Here is a 19,533-nt window from a genome sequence, read left to right on the forward strand (position 1 = left end):
TAAAGAGCACGTTTTCGGCTTTTTTTTTCTCTTCTGTTCTGATTTATTTTTAAACTTACGAAAAATGGCAACAGCAGCATATGTGGATCATTTTGCAGCAGAGTGCCTTGTTTCTATGTCCAGTCGTGCTATTATCCATAGTCCCAAAGGGGAGCCTGATCCCCAACCTGATGCAGCAGTACCTTCTTCATCAAATGGAGAAGATAAGCGGGAAGTCAGAGAAACCGGGAAAGACAATGGATCATCATTACTCGTGGTAGCTAGCATTTTAGCAGATCTGAACCAGCATGTCCCAAACTCACCCGCTCTAAGGATGGAAAAAACAGAGACCTTTGATATCACAGAACAAATACACATTTCTATTGCTCCTAAGGAGTTTGGGGAAGAAAATGTGTCTTCGGCTGGTAAGCGTGGAGGAGGAAGAGCAGCCACACCTACTAGCCTGGCTGCAGTAACTGAGCCAAGCCCCAGACAAAAGAACAAACGCACGAGAAGCTGGACTGACCCTGGATCACCCCAGAAAAAGCACAAATGCCACTATGTGGGGTGTGAAAAAGTTTATGGCAAATCTTCCCACCTTAAAGCTCATCTAAGGACCCACACAGGTTAGTTACAATCCAGCCAGAGGTTTATTTGTTACAGCTTGGTAATTAAAATGAATGTTGAAAAAACAAAACCAAACAAACTTGTATTTGGCCACCATTATGGTTTCACCTCTCAGAACTCAAGCTTGGGAAAACCAAACAACAACAACAACAAAAAAAACCCCTCTGGGAATAAACCCTTACTGGGCATAGATTCAAAGCTAATGTTGCCCTTTTTTTTATTACTTAATGTCACAGGGAATGGTGTGTGGGTCGTCTGTGTGGATTGTACCAAGCTGTAATTTTTAGCTGCTAGCCTTCTTGTTCAGTGCGTCTTCTACTTCCCTTTCCAATGCTTCTTACCCTCCCCCATCTACTTTTTCCTACCCCATGCTCCTGTCACTACCTTTATACCAGCTTATCACTTCCCATGCGAGCATCAATACTCTTGATATTTTCAAATTAAATGTTCTAGAGGCACCTGAATGACTGTGTGTCTGTTTCTTTCTTTAGCAGACACTTGTGCAAAAGCTAGAGAGCTAGAGTAGGCAGGAGGGCAGTTGAGAAGCTGAACATGAGTCACAAGGAGACATTTCTCGTAAGTGTAGAGAGAGGGGGACACGGGCAGCCTCAAAAAAGCTTTTGGCAGCTGGGTAGAACTGATTTTGAAACAAAAAACATTTGAATGCGAACACTAACTTGTTCTGATCAGTGTTTGGTGTTTACTTCTTGGTGAAGACTGACCACTTTTTTGTTGCTATTGTAATTTATGAGACATATAGAAAAAGTGGAAGTCTTGCAAGTGCTGTGAAAGTTATGCACTGAAAGTATTAGGAAGGCCATCTTGAAACAGGCCCCACGACTTGCCAGACCTCATGCCTCTGCCTGGTGCTGGGGAGCAGGATGGCTTCCAGTCAGAGAGGGAGCACCAAAAATTGAGGAGACCGATCTCTGCTGAAGGCACTGACCATAGTGCATATGCCGAGGCACCACAGCGGCTGTTCCACTGAGTAATTTCAGACAACAAATTAGTTTACTAAGATCTACGGTCACTTCACTTACAAAGAGCGTTAAGGAAAAGATCCTCAGAACTAAACATCATTTAATGACTCTTGAACAGTTTTTGCTCAGAGGTGGCAGCCTCACCCACACTGGCTGTACCTCTTCAGTGTGCCTTGAGCTTTTCCTGCTGCCTTCCTGAGATAAAGCAAGAGCCCTTCTAAATTGAGGATATGTTTTGCTTTCTGTGGGAGAGAAGAAAGCCCCATCAAGTTTGAGCATATGGATGGACAACTCCCTGTGCCGCACAGCCAAAGGAACAGCGTGTTCCTGGCACCCCAGGCTGCCTGCCCTGCTTTGCACTGTGTAACTGCTCTTTGCCTCCTTGGGAGTTATGCAGAAAAGGTGCTTCCACTTGGCTTGCAGGAAGTTGTCTCAATTTATTTTCAGTCCTTTTGCTTTCTTATTTCTGGCATTTGCCATTGTCCTAAAAGTGAAAGATAAATTTAGCAATGTTTCTGGGCTCCCACACCAACTGGAGACCAAGAAGGGGAACTCCTGTCCCTGATAAAGAGAGGAGGGCTGGGCATGCCCGCCCTGCGGGGAGAGGAGAGGGAGGGCAGGGCTGGTGGGGAGTGTCGATCCGGGCTGCCGGCTGAGCCGAGTCATTCGGGGACGCTGGCTTGCCTCCAAGTTCTCTGTTTTTTTTTTTTTTTTCTTTTTTAACTCTTAATTTCCTGTATTTTTTCCAGGTCTGTAGGGCTTAATTGGTTATTGCTGTAGCTAATGGCACTGAGAGAACAGAGCGTGTGCGTGTCTGTGAGAGCTAGAGGAAAAGCAGGGAAGGGACTGGCTTTGCCCTGGGAGTGGCAGGACCCTCGGGGACTACAGCGTCTTTGTTTTCTTGCGTCTCCCGTGTCTGTGTGGGAAGCTTTAAACAAAGCTGCCAAGTTTCCCTCCTCACTAGCAACAGGTCTGTCTCCATTTGGGTTGAGTTTTAAACAGGCTTAAATGCCTCTTACTCCTCTTGCAGAATGTTTTCTAAGGTGTTTGAATTACTTTCTTTCTTTAAAAGAAATTGTGACAGGCTTGAGAAAAGTTTATATGACACTAGGAGTTAAGCTAACAGAACAAACAATGACTTCCAGTACTGGCAAATGTTTGTTTTTACAAAACACATAATGGGTTTTACCAATTTAGAACAAGGGGTTTGGGTCTCCTCCGCTTTCCAGTGGTCCTGGACTAGTTAAGTACCATGTACACATCAGTCTGCCCATCTGTCAAATAGATAGGGTGACAGCTATCCACCTCACCAAGCAGTGGTGAAAGTATTCCAAGTACACATACAAGGTGCTTTAAACAGCTGCCCCAGTAAATCCCAAACCTGTTGACTAAGAAACAATCAAAAACATCTGCTATGGAGCGAAACTTCTTCCATGTGCTCTGTAACTAGGTGAGCTGGTATTTAGGAGTGAACTGAAGGCTAAGAACAGAATAGTGCAGTTTATGTCCTGCTTTAGAAACTTGCTTGTCCTTGTCTGCTACTATGCTCAGAAACTAAAGGCTTTGCTCTTCATGCTTGGAGGAAGGATAGACTAGGTCATTGAGCTTATGGCGTGGCAAAGAGATACAGAGCCTTCCAAGTACTATTGGGTCAAATCCAGCCCACATTGGTAGGGACTGAAAGCTGGTACTGTTTTCCGGCTGTTTGGTGCCCCGTGTGAAATCCCTCTGATAGTTATAGCCAGATTTCAGTGCTCAAACGTCCAAAGCAAAAACCATAGCGCAGAGGATGCTAATTATCCTATTTAAAGCAAAAGAAACAAGATGGAACAGCCAAGAAAGCAGCATCTGCCTTTTGTCCTTAGGCCCATGCTCCGAGTACAGTGTTTTAGAAAGAAATTCTCTATTAGAACATAATGTGCTAGAGCAATCCATAGTTTCTTGTGTTTGGTACGCTAGCGGTTAAGCTATCTCAGCCTTATGAATGCTTCATCTTTATTAAATCGACAAGCCCTTGAACCAAGCAGAAAACATTAGTCACCAAAATCTTTGCTGTTCTCTCCACCAGCTTTCAAACCCTTCCCCTCCCCCTAGGTTTCTTTTAATGTTTATGTTTTCCACCCTACTCTCTCACTGGATGTCCTGGCGTTCAACGTGATCATCAGCCACAAAGCCCTTGAAGTTTTAATGTTTACCAGAAGGTTATATTTAGTGTCAGTGGGTAGATGTCAAGTCCAAATTTTTTTCCACTGAGGTTCCTGTGGACCTCAGAAGCTGTGTTGTGATCCACAGATGCAGCACCCTGCTTGTCCCAAGCTATATCGATGCCATTGATATAAAAATTTCACTGGCACACCAGTTTTAAAAATCCTCTCCACTCCCGAGAAGCTTCCTAAACACAAAGGACTTTCAGAAAATCAGATGAACCATTTACATGACAACATGCTCCTTCCTCTAAGCAGGTTTTCAGCAGGGGGTCACTAGGAAGGTTTGGAAATTCTCTGAAGTCACTGGAAACCGGTTTGTCTCTTTTCATGCACCAGTGGTAAGAGAGAGACAGTGCAGAGACTAATAGCCATCTACAGGCTACAACCTCATAAAGCATTGTCCAGGACCACTATGTTCTGAGAGGTTGTAGAGAGTCCCAACTTACTGCATTATACTACGTATTTATATGTAGAGAAAAATTGACTGAATTTTGGGCAGGGATCAAAGGAATCCTATGTATTGCAGCCCCCCCCGCCCCCCCATCACTGTGACCTCTCAAGCTTTTAGCCATCTTCATCAGTATGCCATTGTGAATGAAGAGAAAGCACACAATAAACCTTAATTTAATTCCATTGAAATGTCCTTCTAAACCTACTAGTTCTACTCACTAAGCAGTACATCATAACACAGAAACAGCTTTTCAGTCATCAGAATTAAATGTGTTTGCACAAATTAGCATAAGCTAAGGAGATGTGGGCACCAGTCTCAGTCTGGAGTCTTAACTATGATAGAGTCTTGCATTGAAACAAACTTGGGGCCAGGTGGCTTAACGGTGGCTCCTCTGTACTGTTGCTAAACCAGCTGACTTCTGTATGGCTGTTGGGGCACAGGAAGAAGAGAAGGCCATCCTGATCGTATTATCCTTGCTCGTAGATGCCAGGTTAGGACTCATCCAAGAGAAAGTAGTCAAGACCTTTGTTGGTCTCTAGCTGGCAGAATAAGCTTGGGCAGCTATGTATTCAGCCTGCTTAACCTTGCAGTTATGGAGAATACGTTATTTGGTATCTGTTGTTCTTTTTAGCCTAACCCTTATTCATTAAATATTAGCTGAATTGAAATAGGTAGAAAAGACTGACTGATTTCTATTCACTTGTAAAGAAATTTCCATTTCTTTACATTAAATCTCTAGAATCATATTTTTGAGGACAACACTAATGAACCCATATGAAAAGAGTTAGTTTTTAACTTATGTACCCTTTTTCCCCCCCTCAATTAGTATTTCTTGTTTCCCTAAGCAAAATTTTTCTGATTACTTTGTAACTGGGGTGTGTGAAGATGGAGAAATTCATAATGTATTTGGTATTTGAAAGCAATCTGAGAAATAATGCAATCAGACCTCACTGTGACAAGTGTGACAACAGCATAACAGGCTGGACAAACTGGAGTAGTATTTGGCCTGTGTTTGGGTTGGTAAAGAGGCTTTTATATAAAGTACAGATAATACGTTTTAAACAGGAGGTTGGTTTTCACTTTCAGTTCTGTTACATCTGATTTGCTCCGACTACATTAATTTAAACCGCAGCGGTAAAGCACAACTTCTTTGAAGTTGGTTTGAATCAATTTGCTACCTCTGTGCGTGTGTGAAGAAACTGATTAACCCATGTAAGGAGAAGCAAGTTCACATATCAGTGAAATAAACTCTATCTTCTATTTTAGCATCTGGCAATTACCAGAAACTTAGCTGGTTAGCTAGAAAGTGTGGACTAGACTTAGCTCGGATTTCCTTTAGCTTGCCTGTAGGCACACAGTGACTCTAGAAGGGGTATACATGCATGTGTGTGGCAAGCAGACAGTGTTTGTGAAGACCCAAGCCTTTGCAGAAGGTTACAGGTGGAGAAACTTAATCGAATGCCTCCTGTGCCACTCAAGAGAGCAGAGGAAAACAGGGCTGCAGATTGCTCTTGTATAGAGCAGGATGAAATGAGCAGGTACCACTGGTTCAATCCATCCTCTGAGCTGCCATTGGGCTGCTCTAGATGCCAGGACTGAATGGGAAGCTGCGCTCCCTCTGAACAGAATGCCAGAGGAAATTGGAAAGGCCTTTCCCCAGTGCTGATTTCCCACAGGCAAGAGTACAGACTAAGTGAATTTGGCCCTCTGCGCATTGCTCAGCAATTTCAGTTTTAGTGGCTGGGCCTCCTGTTTTTGACTTCTTGTCTTAAAAGTTAGAAGCAGCTAGCTGGCTCTGCATGCCTAACTCACTATCATTAGCATACACCCAGATTATCAAAAAGCTCCAGGGTGGCTCTAGGCTGTTGTGTCCCATAATGCTCTTCTACTGCTTTCCACCTCCTCTCTTTGCTCAGTGCATCGAAATCTTTTCTCTAAGGTTTTTCTCCGAGATGGGCTCAAATGGTAGCTTCAGGACAGGTTCAAATGCCAGCCTCATGAAACAGTTATCTTTCCAGCATGAGCGATAAGCATTCTTTCTCAGTGTTAAATAGTTCAGCAGCCTCCTCCTGCATTTTTCTGAAAACTGATGGTCTTAAGTGTCTTTTAATAAGCCTGTATTTTTAAAAACAATACAAAACTGCAAAGCATTATTTTTGTTTGCTCTGAAAGAGCTCTGCAACTCCTTTCTTACTTCCTCTAAGAAAGCTTCGACACATTAAAAAGAATGAGTCAGTTGAAAACATAAACCAACTTCATTTACAGCCCTGCCTAAGTCCTCACCCTAACGTGCAATTCCAAAGAATAAAGTTAGTAGTTAAAAGTATTGATCATAAGCCTGGATCAAACAGTCTATGTTCGTTGAAGATAACGAATAAGCAGTATATATGCTATAAGTATCTTAATTTCAAATCTTTGAAATAAGTATGGGGCATAAATTTCTTAAAAGAGTAAGCAAGTTTTAAAACTTATATTTTTCAAAAGGAACTCAAGTCAGGAAGAAAGGCAGAACTTCTTTTACCTGACTGGTTCAGGATTGACTAATAAGATTCAGTTAATTCAGCTGCAAAAGAGTTCGGGTTAAATTGGTTGCATGGAGAATCCCATTGGCTGACAGTGGTATTTACCACAACTTGAGTAGTACTACCTACTGGAGAGAACTAAATCTTCTGATTGTTATACGGGTTTTTCTGTGAAAGGCTTCCCTTCCTTTCCCTCCTTTTTCTCCCTGGTCTTTATGGAGATATTAATCATGTAGAACTCACAGAAATAAAGCTTCTGATAACAGTTAACGGAGTTTAGGTATTGTGGCTAAAAAACCTTTAAAGCAGAGCTGTACTTACCATTGTCATAAGTGTGATGGAGAGGGTCTGCTATGAAAAATAGTCGTCTTTTTCCCTCTTCACCATTGTCTTTGAAACAGGTATAATCAGTGTAGCTAAATATTCTCTCTCCATAATTTTTCCCCGCTTTTCCTCTGTTTGCTTTTGCTGAGTGAGGAGGGAAGAGGAAGATGATAATCTGTTTAAAAGACAAATGAGCATTGCTTTGAATGTGAGCGGACACAGATGGTTGTGTTGTGTTGCACTGAAACATGCTCAATAAACCAGAAAAAAAAAAATGTACAGAAAGAAAATGAATCGATTTGTGACTTCCACAGTTCTTTGGAAATCACATTTTGCTGAGACCAAGACAGTTACTGAGATGAGTCTAGCTCAGGCAGTGAGTTACCAACCTGTGCAACCTGTGATCTTACTGTAGTAGAGCAGAGGGTAGTTAACAAAAAATATCCCAACTACAGCATGGCTGTTCCAGTCAACATCATTCACAGAATACAGTGTTCAGGCACTGCCTTTTCTACAGGGTGAAAACTTTGGGTATCTAGTAGAAAATCAGAAACTTCACAGAATTCTCTTTCCACAAACCATCTTCCTTTTAGCACGGAGGTGGTACTCGGGTCCAGTGTAATGAGGCCTATTAATACTGGAAGTGGTGAGGATGGATCACTTTCCAGTTGTTTTCCTCATCCTAGACACTGGTAGCAGCACTTTCCTTCTCAGTAACAAGACCTAAGTCTTACAGATAGTCTGGAGTAAACCAGCAGACAATCTTTCTAAGGAATGGACGATTGCAATTGATAGCTGTGTTTGTATTAGAAATTAATCACAACCTTATGGAAAAAGTGTTCTGAATGATCTGTAGGAGATGTTTCTGCAGTAGCGCATACTTCTCTGCAGGACACTGGAAAGTATTTGTATGTGACATGAGTTGAGCATAAACAAATCTTTTGCTAAACTGGAGTTCTTTATGAAATAAACTCACAATTGGATTTAATCTGAAAAGAAGGCACCTTTAACCATTTAGAATACAACTGTTGCATTGTGTTATTGTCTGGCTGAACATAGTTATGGCACGTCCAAGAGCAGAAACCTGGAACTTGTTTATATTGGACATGTGGTTTCTAGTTCTGTTTTATAAGTTAAGCATGTTCCAACTTCCACCCTGCCCCCTTCCAATCTTGGATCAGCTGTTTGGAAGTCAGTGCTGACAGAGCCAAAAAAATACTCTGCTGTTCAAATGCAGGACAACCTTTGAAGGGTCCTTTCTGTAAAATTTCTATAGGAATACTTTTTTTCCTTTGTTACCCACTTGGCTTTTATTAGGTAGATTCGCATGGGCAGTGAGATCGCTATCTTGCTGTGTTCAGTTTAACAATAGCTAGACAATGTGGGTTATTTAAGTGCAGGCACTGAAGTCAGACACACATATCCTGTATTTTTCAGGTCTTGCAGATTCAGCAGATCTTACAGGGCCTCCACTTAATATAAAAGAAAAGTTTTTAAAAGTTTAGAGTGCCACCGTTGTAGTTACTGGTAGAAAAATGACCTCAGAAGCTTTTTTGCAGCCCTAACATAAAAAGCATTTACTAACCAGGAACTTGGCACAAGTCAAATGGTATTAAAGTGAGCATATCCTGAAATGACCTCTAGTGCAAGGAAAAGATTTTCTGTAATCAGTTACAGCACTTTCGTAGTGCTCTCAGGAGTTATAGGCAACACATTTGTGTCTGGGTATCTGTTGACATTGCAGTCAATAGATCAATAAGCTATCTTAGATTTATTGCACACTATATTTCTGCCAGACTGCTCTCTATTATTTGTTCATAAGTTATATGAGCTTTTGGAATAGAGGCACCTGAAAAACTCACATGAGAGAGCATTGTGTTGCTGCTACATGTTTTGCAGCTTTCTATCTGCTTTGGTCCTGCAGCCAGCTAGAGTATCCCTGGACATCAAATACACAAACAGAATGGGTATGCTGGTTATGTAGCCTTTACTGCCTTCAACTCTAGCTTTTAAAACTGGTCAAGGAGAGAGGCAGAAATGCTAACCACTTAGTTCCAGAGTAAGACCAGCTGAGGTACAGCAGCCAAAAAGGATGCACTGAGCCTTTTAAACGAAACAGCTGCCAGTATTTCCACTAGAGGAACTTACAATGGGGCCAGCTGAGAAGGGTCAGAACATGACAGCCTAGTCCATCTTCAGATGTTTCCTGAAAAATTTTGCTGAAATGGTGAGCTGTTTGTTAATAGATCAGAGAAATATTTGTTTTGCAATTTGGGGGTAAATAAATGAAATTACATTGGTACAAATCTACATACTAGACTGGGGCTTTATAAATTCTTGCAAAACCTCACAGTGCATATAGGGCTTTCCTACGTTCTTAATCTAGTAGTGTAGGATCCTGCTATAACAAATATGAACAGGGATGCTGGTAAAATCTCACTGAACCACAGACTAATTCTTGTTATATATTGTAGGGGCTTACTGAATTGAAATTTGCATTTCTTTTAAATGCCAGCAGAAGGACTGCAGAATAGCATTAATACATGATTGCCTTGGCAGTTTTTGATTGTTCTGGCGATTGATATATTTTCCAAGACCAACGTGAATTGGACGTAGCTTTCTTATGCATGCATGTGAAACTCTAATAGAGCACTGAAAGCCCCTCTAAGTCAATGGAAATTTCCATTTGGTGTATATATGTCCATACACGCAGTGCCAATAGAATGTTGGCAGATGGCTAGTCTTATTGTATAATAAATCCAGGGTGTATTTGCAAAGTATGTTTTTTAAATTCTCAGAACATGGACAAAACAAAACGGAATTTCTTAGATACCCCAAAGGATTACATCTCTGCCAGGATTCTCATTGATACATTTTTTTCCGTTTTGTGCAGAGATGTACAGTATTTGTACCTTCCATTTCCCCCAGCTTTCATCATTCTTGGAAACAACTGAATTCTTCTCACTAACATTTTAGAAATAGTCTTTCTCAGATTGGCAACATGTGCACCAAATTCTAGCTTAACTAGAAATGTATGAGCAAAATTATGAGCAACCAGAAAAGCAAATGCTTTGCAATTTATAGATGCCCTACATAGTATTATTAGCGTAAATACACCTATAAGAAATGGATTTAAAAGCTCATTTTTTCAACAAATGGCTGAAAAGATGTAGAATTTGGTCATGGGACAAAGTAGTTCTATACCATGGGTTTAATAGATGCTATGGTGTGGATTTAATAGAACCAGTTTTACTTCAAGCTATGTGTTATGAGAGGTAAGACTATCTCTAGCTAATCACCTATACTTTGTCTTAAAAAAACCCAAACTGTCACTGTCCCTAATAAGGAAACTTTTTTTTTTTAAACACAGAAGTTTGTGTTTCATTTGGAAAGAAACCACTTCCTCTCCCCACCACCTGCACATATAGTAAGCACTACATTGGTAATATACATAAAAATGTTTTTGCTCACAGTTAAAGATCACTTATGGTGAACCCTAACTGATTCTGTCCCTCCTTCATGAGCTGGTGAAGCTTTGAAGGGGGATTAGGGCTGTTGCAGCTAGGTAGATTAATTTCAGCATAGCTCAAATAGTGGGACATGCTGCCTGGAGGGAGGATTCTTCCTCTCCCCACTATCTCCAGCTCTTACCTGGTCTGCAGAATAGCTGATACTGTTGAAAAGATAAGTTTTCAAATGGCAGACAGGTATGATAGCTGCCAGAGTTTGTAGAGGGCCTGAAACAGTAACTTTAAGGGGAGAAATGTCTCAATTCATAACAGTGAGTTTTAGCAGATGCTACTGAAGGTATGTTAGAGGTTTGGCATCTATCTATGGTATTCAGACCCATTACTTTCCAGTCAACTTCATCTATAGCATAGATCCCACATAATCTGCAAACTCTTAAGTCCAGAGAACAACTGAAGAGAATTGTGATATTTACACCATAAAAATCTGTTTAAAACTGTTAAAGTAAAAGGAAACGGTACACGTGTATTGCAGCTCCTCTGTAATCTTGATACGATGACTTACGAAAGACCTGTAGAAGCACAGACAGACTAGTGGGAGTGTATCTGAATGTTGTGGGAACACAGTGCTACTCACGATTCATTCTACTATGGTTATATTCTACAGCTTTCTTAACATCTCATCTGCAAATAAGTTCAGATGCCACACAAGATTGAGGTAATTATCCGTGCTGAAAGACTCTTTCACCATTTTTCTACATTTTCCTTCCAGCTTGAGTGAATTTTGCTGTGTTGGCATCTCCTTTCAGTCTGTGGGACAATATCATTAATGGCACCATCTCATTGACCAAATCAGACATGATTTAAGCCAGCATCTGTTGGAGCTTGGAGTTTAAATGTAGAAGTCTAACTTCTGGGGAGCTATTTTAATTAACAAATCTCATTGGTATCTTTCAGAGGAGAGATGGTCGGGCAGGTTACAATGTCATCTTTGCTGTGCTCACTGAAGTAAGCAAATGTACAACAGCTGGCACAAATGCTTTACCATGAACCTTATCCCAGACTTCTACAACTGGGAAACGTACAGATGAAATGTGTTTAGGAACATAATTGTCAAATACCTTATACTGTCTAAGGTGATAATTTATGAAGCTCTCATTATATAATGCAGAGACAAAACTGTAATGAGAAACAGCTTTTAAACACTGCTTGACAAAGTACAGATGTTCAGCATCAGCATCTTGTAAGCAAAGTTTCAGGCAGTCCCCGAAGGGGTGTTCTTTTTTTTAAAAAAAAAAAAAAAAGAACAGAACATTTTGTCATTCTCTTTCTTACCCTAGCTTCAGTATATGGAATTGACCAATGTTTCTGGTAAGCAGTGTGGACTAAGCAAACATATCTTTTCTGTCCAAGTATAAACTCTCACCTGACTCATACCACAAGATCCTAGATGGTGAAGAGCTATTCATTTTTAGAGACTTTTTTGCTAACATTGCTTACTGGTGAAAAGCCATGTAGAACTCACCTGTTTCCTCTGCATTTCTGCATGTGATTTTTTTGAGCAGTGTTGCCTCTGGAGAAAACAGTGTCACTGACCTTATCAAACCAAAATAATCTTTGTAATGATATACTATTTTAAACCTACATCTTTGACTTGAGACTTCCTTTTCTCTTCCCTGTCATTTAAAATGAGACTGTTTAATAGGCTGCTGTTAATTCCTTGAAGAATCAGACTACCTTTGGGTTATTTAATACCTAATTTTTAAAAAAATATATAAACGGTCCTAAGTTCCTAAGTCAAGCTTGTGTTTGACTCTTCTGATCATAAAACACAGTTGCAGCTCCTCACCATCTGTGCAAAACTCCACTGACAACAGCAGTAGTCAGTGAATAATCAACTCTAATCCTTCCAGCTTCTGCGTTACTTTCTGTGTGGACATTCCTTCTGTCCAGTTCCTTCTCCCATACATTAAGACATGGGAACAGGCCCTAGCTGCCTCATCCAGAGTGGTGAATTTATTCTCTTAACAGCATTTACAGCCTTGAGTAATAGAACAAAGGGGTTACACTGAAAAACTGATTTACAAATGTGCATCTGTGAGCATGCAGAGAGCATTGTGTATACAACTTTACAGTGCTGAGGTTATGTATCTTCTGCAAAAAATGGTAAACACATACCTGCTTGCGTGCAGTATAATGATGTATCATTTTTCCTAAGACTAAGATTTTCTCTTATTTGTCCATATTCACAAAGAGTAACAATCCTAAAATTGAGCTGTAAAAACTTTTCTATTCAAAAGAAAAAAGAAACAAGTTTCAAAGAATTGGCTGAAATTCAGGGTCAAAGTACTTTGTGTATCACATCTTTTGTAGGAATAATAAACTGTCCTGTTTGGCACTGTCAAGCTACAACAGCAATAGTCGGATCATCTCAATCCCCCAAAGCTAAGTCAGAATACAACACAACTCATGAAGTTGCAATTCCTGTTTTCTTTGGTTTTATTTACAGTCAGTCTGTTGTAACAGAACGTCCTGATTACTCAAGTTTATCAACCTTGCAGCTCTGCATGCTGCAATTCCTGAATCCCAGCCCGAGACCCCTCATGGCTGCCAGAATTGTGCTCAGCAGGAGCTAGGAGTATGGACAGGAAGTCAGGTTCAAATAATTTTGTAGTTCCCGGAATTAGCACTAGATTGACCGAGAGTCCAAATGGAAATACGAACAGCTGGGAACTTCTATGATCTTTTTCAAAGTAAAAACTATGTCCTCTGCATAGGGTTTTGGAGCTAGGCGGCAGACTTACATGGCAGGGATATCTTTCAGAACTTCACAGTAATAGTATAAAATAATGTGCATTTCCTATTATATTTCACAGAACTTTTCCATCACAGGAAGCTTCTCCTGAAAAATCTTTGGCCACAGTAAATCCTGTATTTTGCAGAGTATTTCATTAGCCCCTCTGCTTTGGGCATGCAAAGTATGGTTGAGCTAATTTCCTGCATACACAAGGAACAAGTGCACCATCTCAAAAAGCCGGAAAGGCCAGCGAGTTTCCTCTCCTCACCCAGAAGAGCAGGCCTATTAGAGAGTAGACCTACTCACTTCTTAAACAAGGAATTGTAGCAGAGCATGAATAAATGTGCCTGAGGTACTAGTAATTTATGTTTTGGCAAGTAATAGCGATCTTTCTACTACATATTGTCTACCTTTACAGCAACTGCATTTTTACATGATAAGTATGACCTGTAGTATTCAGAATCTCTGCTAAGGAATCACTCACACAGTAAAATAGTTTACATGTCAAGAGGTTTTTAAAGTGCTTATAGAGAAAATGGTGGCTGCTAGGCAGCCCTTCTAGCATGATTCATATGTATAAACCACATTCTGTAGCGAGACATAACTGGTTTTAACACTAGACTGTTCTGTAAAGGCAAGCAATGAAGACATGGGTGCGGCATGCAAGGGAAAACAAGACTTATAGTTGATAAAGAGGCCATACTTGTATATATGTATAATTTGGTAAATTTCTGTGCTGGTTTTGGCTGGGATAGAGTTAATTTTCTTCACAGTAGCTAGTAGGGGGCTATGTTTTGGATTTGTGCTGAACACAGTGTTGATAACGCAGGGATGTTTTTGTTACTGCTGAGCAGTGTTGACACAGAGTCAAGGCCTCTTCTGCTTCTCACCCACCCCACCAGCGAGCAGGCTGGGGGGGCACAAGGAGCTGGGAGGGGGCACAGCCGGGACAGCTGACCCCAACTGCCCCAAGGGAGATTCCACACCATGTGACGTCATGCTCAGCACATAAAGCTGGGGGAAGAAGAAGGAAAGAGGGGACGTTCAGAGTGATGGCGTTTGTCTTCCCCAGTAACTGTTACACACAATGGAGCCCTGCTTCCCTGGAGATGGCTGAACACCTGCCTGTCGAGGGGAAGTGGTGAATGAATTCCTTGGTTTGCTTTGCTTGTGTGCGTGGCTTTTGCTTTAGCTATTAAACTGTCTTTATCTCGACCCACAAGTTTTCTCACTTTTACCCTTCCGATTCTCTCCCCTTTCCCACCAGGGAGGGAGTGAGTGAGCGGCTGTGTGAGGCTTAGTTGCTGGCTAGGGTTAAACCACGACAATTTCAAAATGGTAAAGATGTTCCTTTCAATACTACTTTGAAAAAGGAAAGTGTTGAAAGTAGTATTTCCTTTTGGAAAAAGGAATCCAGTTGATTTCTGTATGTGAGTATATGATGAGATAGTAGCTTCAAAAGTAGAGAGGTGTTTTCAAAGTTATATATACCAAGATTCCCTTGACAATGCTGTCTTTGAAATATGTCCATGTTCTACTTAAGCACTTAGCTTTTCAGTTATGTTTCACATCCAAAGTCATACTCAGATAATTGGCTCCCGACTTGTACTCCTCCACAACCACATACTTGATTAATTCATTCGTTTCCAGCACTCACCATGGCCTCTGTCCTATGCCATGACCCCACACATCAGACACAGCTGGTGAGGCTAGTCTCCCTAGTGACCCTGCAACCAGCTGTCCTGCAAAATGATATAAAACATGGAGAGATCGCGGGAGCTGAGCTGCACCTAGGGTGAGTTATACTGTGGGTGTTAATGCTCGGAGAAATGGTGCTCTACCAGCGATGCTCCTCTATTGCAGTCTAATAAAACAGCCTCTCTTCTGTCACATGATGTACCCCCCTCCACGTGACTTGTTGATGCCTGAAGTCTTGCAGGCTTAGTTAGAAGTTGCTTGACAAGTCTATCTAAGGAGGAGTGCTAAGGGAATCTCATTGCAACTTCTCATTAATAACCGTTTATTTCTATTTTGTATAGGCTACGGCCAAGGTGGTAACACATGCTTTCAGAAACAGCTTGAGACATTGTATAGGAGCCTGATTTTTCAGAAAACTGAGTGTACATCCCTACAGGTTCACTCCAGTGATTAAAACATTAAGACAGCCAAAATTAAAAGACAACCTTCTCTTATTTATTTTGAAAACCTTCTCTTATTTATTTTCTGCTTATATTTGAGAATGAGGCCTAGATGTGTGTGTGCTTACACACATTTGTAGTTTTAAAGAATTAACACATAGAAAAGACTGAAAAACAAGCTGAAACTAGAAAGGAGAAGGTAATGTGCTCTTTTTTCTTTTCATACACCTGTGGTTGAAGGAGGCTGCTAGATGGGGAGATGCAAAATAAACAGGGAAGATATTGTCAGAATAGAACATATAAATGAGACTTGCAAGAGTTGAATGTTGAACTGCAAATACTGTCTTTTCTAAAAAGTTGACCTGCTTTAAAAGTGAGCACATTAGAATATGAGTACAACTGTTATCACAGAATCTGATTCCTTTATTAAAAACAAAAACCTGAATCCTGGTTTAAACAGGAAGTGTGGCTTTACAATCTGGGCAGAAGATTTTCTGAAGTGTATGCAATGGGTTTATGCATGCCTTGAATGGTAGATGCCTGGTGTCAAGCAACAGACTTACTGTTTGATTATCAGCCCATAAAACTACTTTCCAGACCTGCCTGTTCCCTGAAGCTGGATGCTCCATATGGTCATTGGCTGATGCTGCTCATAAACTACTTCAGCACCACCTTGCTCTCTGGCACAATTCATCCAGAATGAGAATAAAAATAAAAGGAAATTCCCACTCCCTCTCTCCTCCATACAGTGGCAATAAACTCTCAGTATCAGATTTTTCACTCAGCTTTACAGCTTTAGCTGTACTTAGAAATGCTGAAGTCCCATGTTTCATGCATGCTGTGTTACTGTGAGGTTGTTGATTAAACAGTTCAAAAGTTCACAGAGACATTCCACAGTTACAGCCAAAGGCAACTTTTACTAACTTCTGTTTGCCTAGCTTGTAGCAAAATGAAATCTCATCCTGTCCCCAAATCCTGGGAGATGCCGTGCACATAAAATGTCATATCTTACCTGCAATGTCTATTCATGCCAAAGTATATGGACTTCAGTTGGAGGCAGATGACATTCAACATCTTCCAGAATTCAGATAAATAAAGTACACGTTTCAGTTTAGATGAATAATCCTTTAGTCTGTTATTTTGCATAGCAGGACAACCTTTCATTAATTTGATAAGCTTTGCTTTTACAAGCACTTTTCTGTTTTTAGTAGAATAGAATAATAAAAAAGCCATTGATATGTCAACAGAGAAAAGACTGATTCATGGGGTCATATGATTCCTTCTTTGCAGTTATTCACACAAGTGCTGGGTAAAGCTCATGGAGCCAAAGTTTCACAATTTCAGCATGAATTCCCCCACAATTTACACCGGATGAATATAATTTGTCATTACGTATTTAATTGCTCTCCCACTTAAAATATTTCAGTTGTCATACCAGAGATCAGGAACATTACCATGCAAATTTTTTATGAAAGTCACCACCAAAATTATTTGTGAGGTAGGCTTTCATTGAAAGCAGTATAAAACACTACAGAGGTCATTTCTGTGTTCATTGTACAGACAGGGATGGTTTGTGATGTTTCAGTTTGATTTCAAACGTTCTTGCAATACAAGTATCTTCAGGTTCAACTTTTTAGGTTTGATCTAACTTTTAAGTTCCTACCTCCCACAGTGATCAGAACTCAGATAAATTAAAACTTAAGACTGTCTAAGTAAGCTAACTAGGATTTTCCAACGAGGACTAGATAACAGCATTTTCAGGTAGGGAGAGGGAAGACCCTTGGGTCAACTATTGGGTTGTTAGAAGAGCAAGGAACAACCTGTGTCCCACACTGAAGGCTGAGGAAAGATAGGTCATCACATTGATCAAAAAAGGAGCACAGTTATCTGTGGAGATACATTTGCAAGAGAATCTCCAAAGAGGCAGTTACGACATTTAGAAGTCACTGCGTTGCATTTTTGGTTCCTGCCATTTGACCCCTGAGTACCTACTGGTTAATTCTGCTACGCGTGTAATTTCTCTGTGTAAAGACCACACTGTTGAGAATGAATGGCTTGACAGTTAGCTTCTCAGCTCTGTTGGGACGTAATCCTAGGTTTCAAGAAGAGGTAGCACAGATTGGAAGAAGAGGGGGAAGTGTCTTACAGTGAGCATGTAGTCTTTTTTTCCACTGTAAGAGTGGGCTGGAGAAAGACAGGATGCCAATACTCTTTAGAGTTCCCATGGAGCTGCTAACAGTCAGATGTCTGATCTGGAGCTGTTTTGAGTTTGCAGAGTGGGCTGGGCAACAGAGTGAGCAATTCTGAGGTAGCACAGGAAAGATCCAGACAGCAGTTTGTAATGGAAACCTTGTGTTTCTGTTGGTACCTTAACTACACATTCCCTGTAGACGCATTTGGTTCAGTTGTGTCAGCTATGGGTAAGATTCTTTCCCTCCTGGAGGAGAGAGAATCAAGTCGGGGGAGTTTTCTTTCTTGGCTTCAGTTGCTGTCTGCATAACATTTTCATTAATCACCTTATTTGCTCTAACAGAGGATGAGTGGTACAGCCGAAATCATCAGCTTGTAGCAGACAACAAATCAGCATGCTAGTGTGCTAGAACAGAAGTAACACAAGACTGCAAATGACTAAACAAGATCTCAGTCCAGCATGTATGTCCTTCAAGGTCCATATTATTACTTTCCTTTTCAAGTTTTAACTGGACTCATTTGATAAAACCACTGTGTTTATTATTACATACATTTGGAGAGCCCTCCCGTAGTCCCTTGTCACTTTAAAAGGTTTGAATTGGCTCGTCAACATGACAGAAAAAGACCACCAAAATCCCACATACCTTCATTGATGTTAGTCTCTGTTATGTTTTAAGAGGCCAGACTTCTCTGACCTATGCTGAAGACACAAACTTTGTATGTAAGGAATGAAGAAAGCCCCTTAAACAACAAGTTTTTGGCTCAAGGCAAGAATTCTAGGCTGAAATTCCTTTGCTGGGGTGATGCAATAGGTCAGATTTGCTGATTAGCACTTATATTTTTTGGTTTTGCAACCCAAGTATTCTTTTGAAGTATATTTATTAAAAAATATAATTGACCAATGGAAAAGAAAAAAAATCCCCCATCTTTTAGTTTTGTCATTCAGTAATACCCAGATGTGTTTAGAGGCTCTATTTATGGTGTTTCTTTCATTTATTTTCTATTCACAATAAAGGTTTTAATAATCATCCTTACATTCATAGATCTGAGTAGAACAAATTAGAGAAATACAGTATTTAAAGGACTACTGTACTAAGCCCCAGAGTCCCCTCTTTGCAAAGAGTCTGATACTTCAGTGTGGTTTGGAAATGACACATAGCTAAGACACGTCTTCCTCTCCCCAGAATTCATCACTTCATCATTTCAGCATAACACAATTTAATTGTCTTGCATTTAAGTGCAAAGTCAAAGGATCAGCTATTGATCTCCATTCTTGGAACAAGCCACAGGAGAGGCAAAATGCAGTGGAAGTTGCTGCTTTTTTAAGTTAGTGGCGTTTCAGCTGTTTTACTGAGCACTAGTCTAGGATTTAATGCCTCAGAGATAAGGAGACCCAGTAAGAGTTTTAGGCTTACTGAACAGAAATTACATACAGCAATTACAGGTGCTTAACTTTGACAGAAAACCCAACATTTAGTTTGCATTATTTTAGGACATAAGCTCTTAGACACTGAGGCTGTTGCCTTGCATTTTTCAAGAGTTAGGCCTGTCATTGGTACTCAGTAAAAGAGCATTGTTTACTCATTATTCCAGCAGCAGAGCGAAAAAATGCTGCTTTTATAATAGGATGTGGCAAAAGTCCATGTAAACAAAGGCATCGCACTTAATGGAAGCACGATCGATAGAAGTTATTCCTGTGGGGCAGACAGGGTCCATTCTAGTCTGCACACTCACCTAGACATAGAAGTTGTCCCTGCTAGGTAGGATAAGTTTCTGACCTCATGGGTATCCTAGTGGCTCAGATGCTCCTCTTCTCTTAGATGGGAGGTCTCCATTTTCGTTGCGCGTCAG

General features: G+C 40.6%; 1 protein-coding gene across 1 annotated transcript in view; it reads left to right on the forward strand.

The window, feature by feature from the left end:
• The first annotated feature begins 25 nt into the window (after window positions 1-25).
• KLF13 (Kruppel-like factor 13) overlaps window positions 26-19,533 on the forward strand; it is a 35,547-nt gene continuing 16,039 nt past the window's right edge. The window contains exon 1 of the mRNA XM_009330035.1: window positions 26-605. Coding sequence (XP_009328310.1) covers window positions 65-605 — 541 coding nt within the window. The 5' untranslated portion in view covers window positions 26-64. The remainder of the gene's footprint in view (window positions 606-19,533) is intronic.

Source organism: Pygoscelis adeliae, unplaced genomic scaffold (genome assembly GCF_000699105.1).
Source record: "Pygoscelis adeliae isolate BGI_AS28 unplaced genomic scaffold, ASM69910v1 Scaffold298, whole genome shotgun sequence".
NCBI classification, from domain to species: Eukaryota; Metazoa; Chordata; class Aves; order Sphenisciformes; family Spheniscidae; genus Pygoscelis; species Pygoscelis adeliae.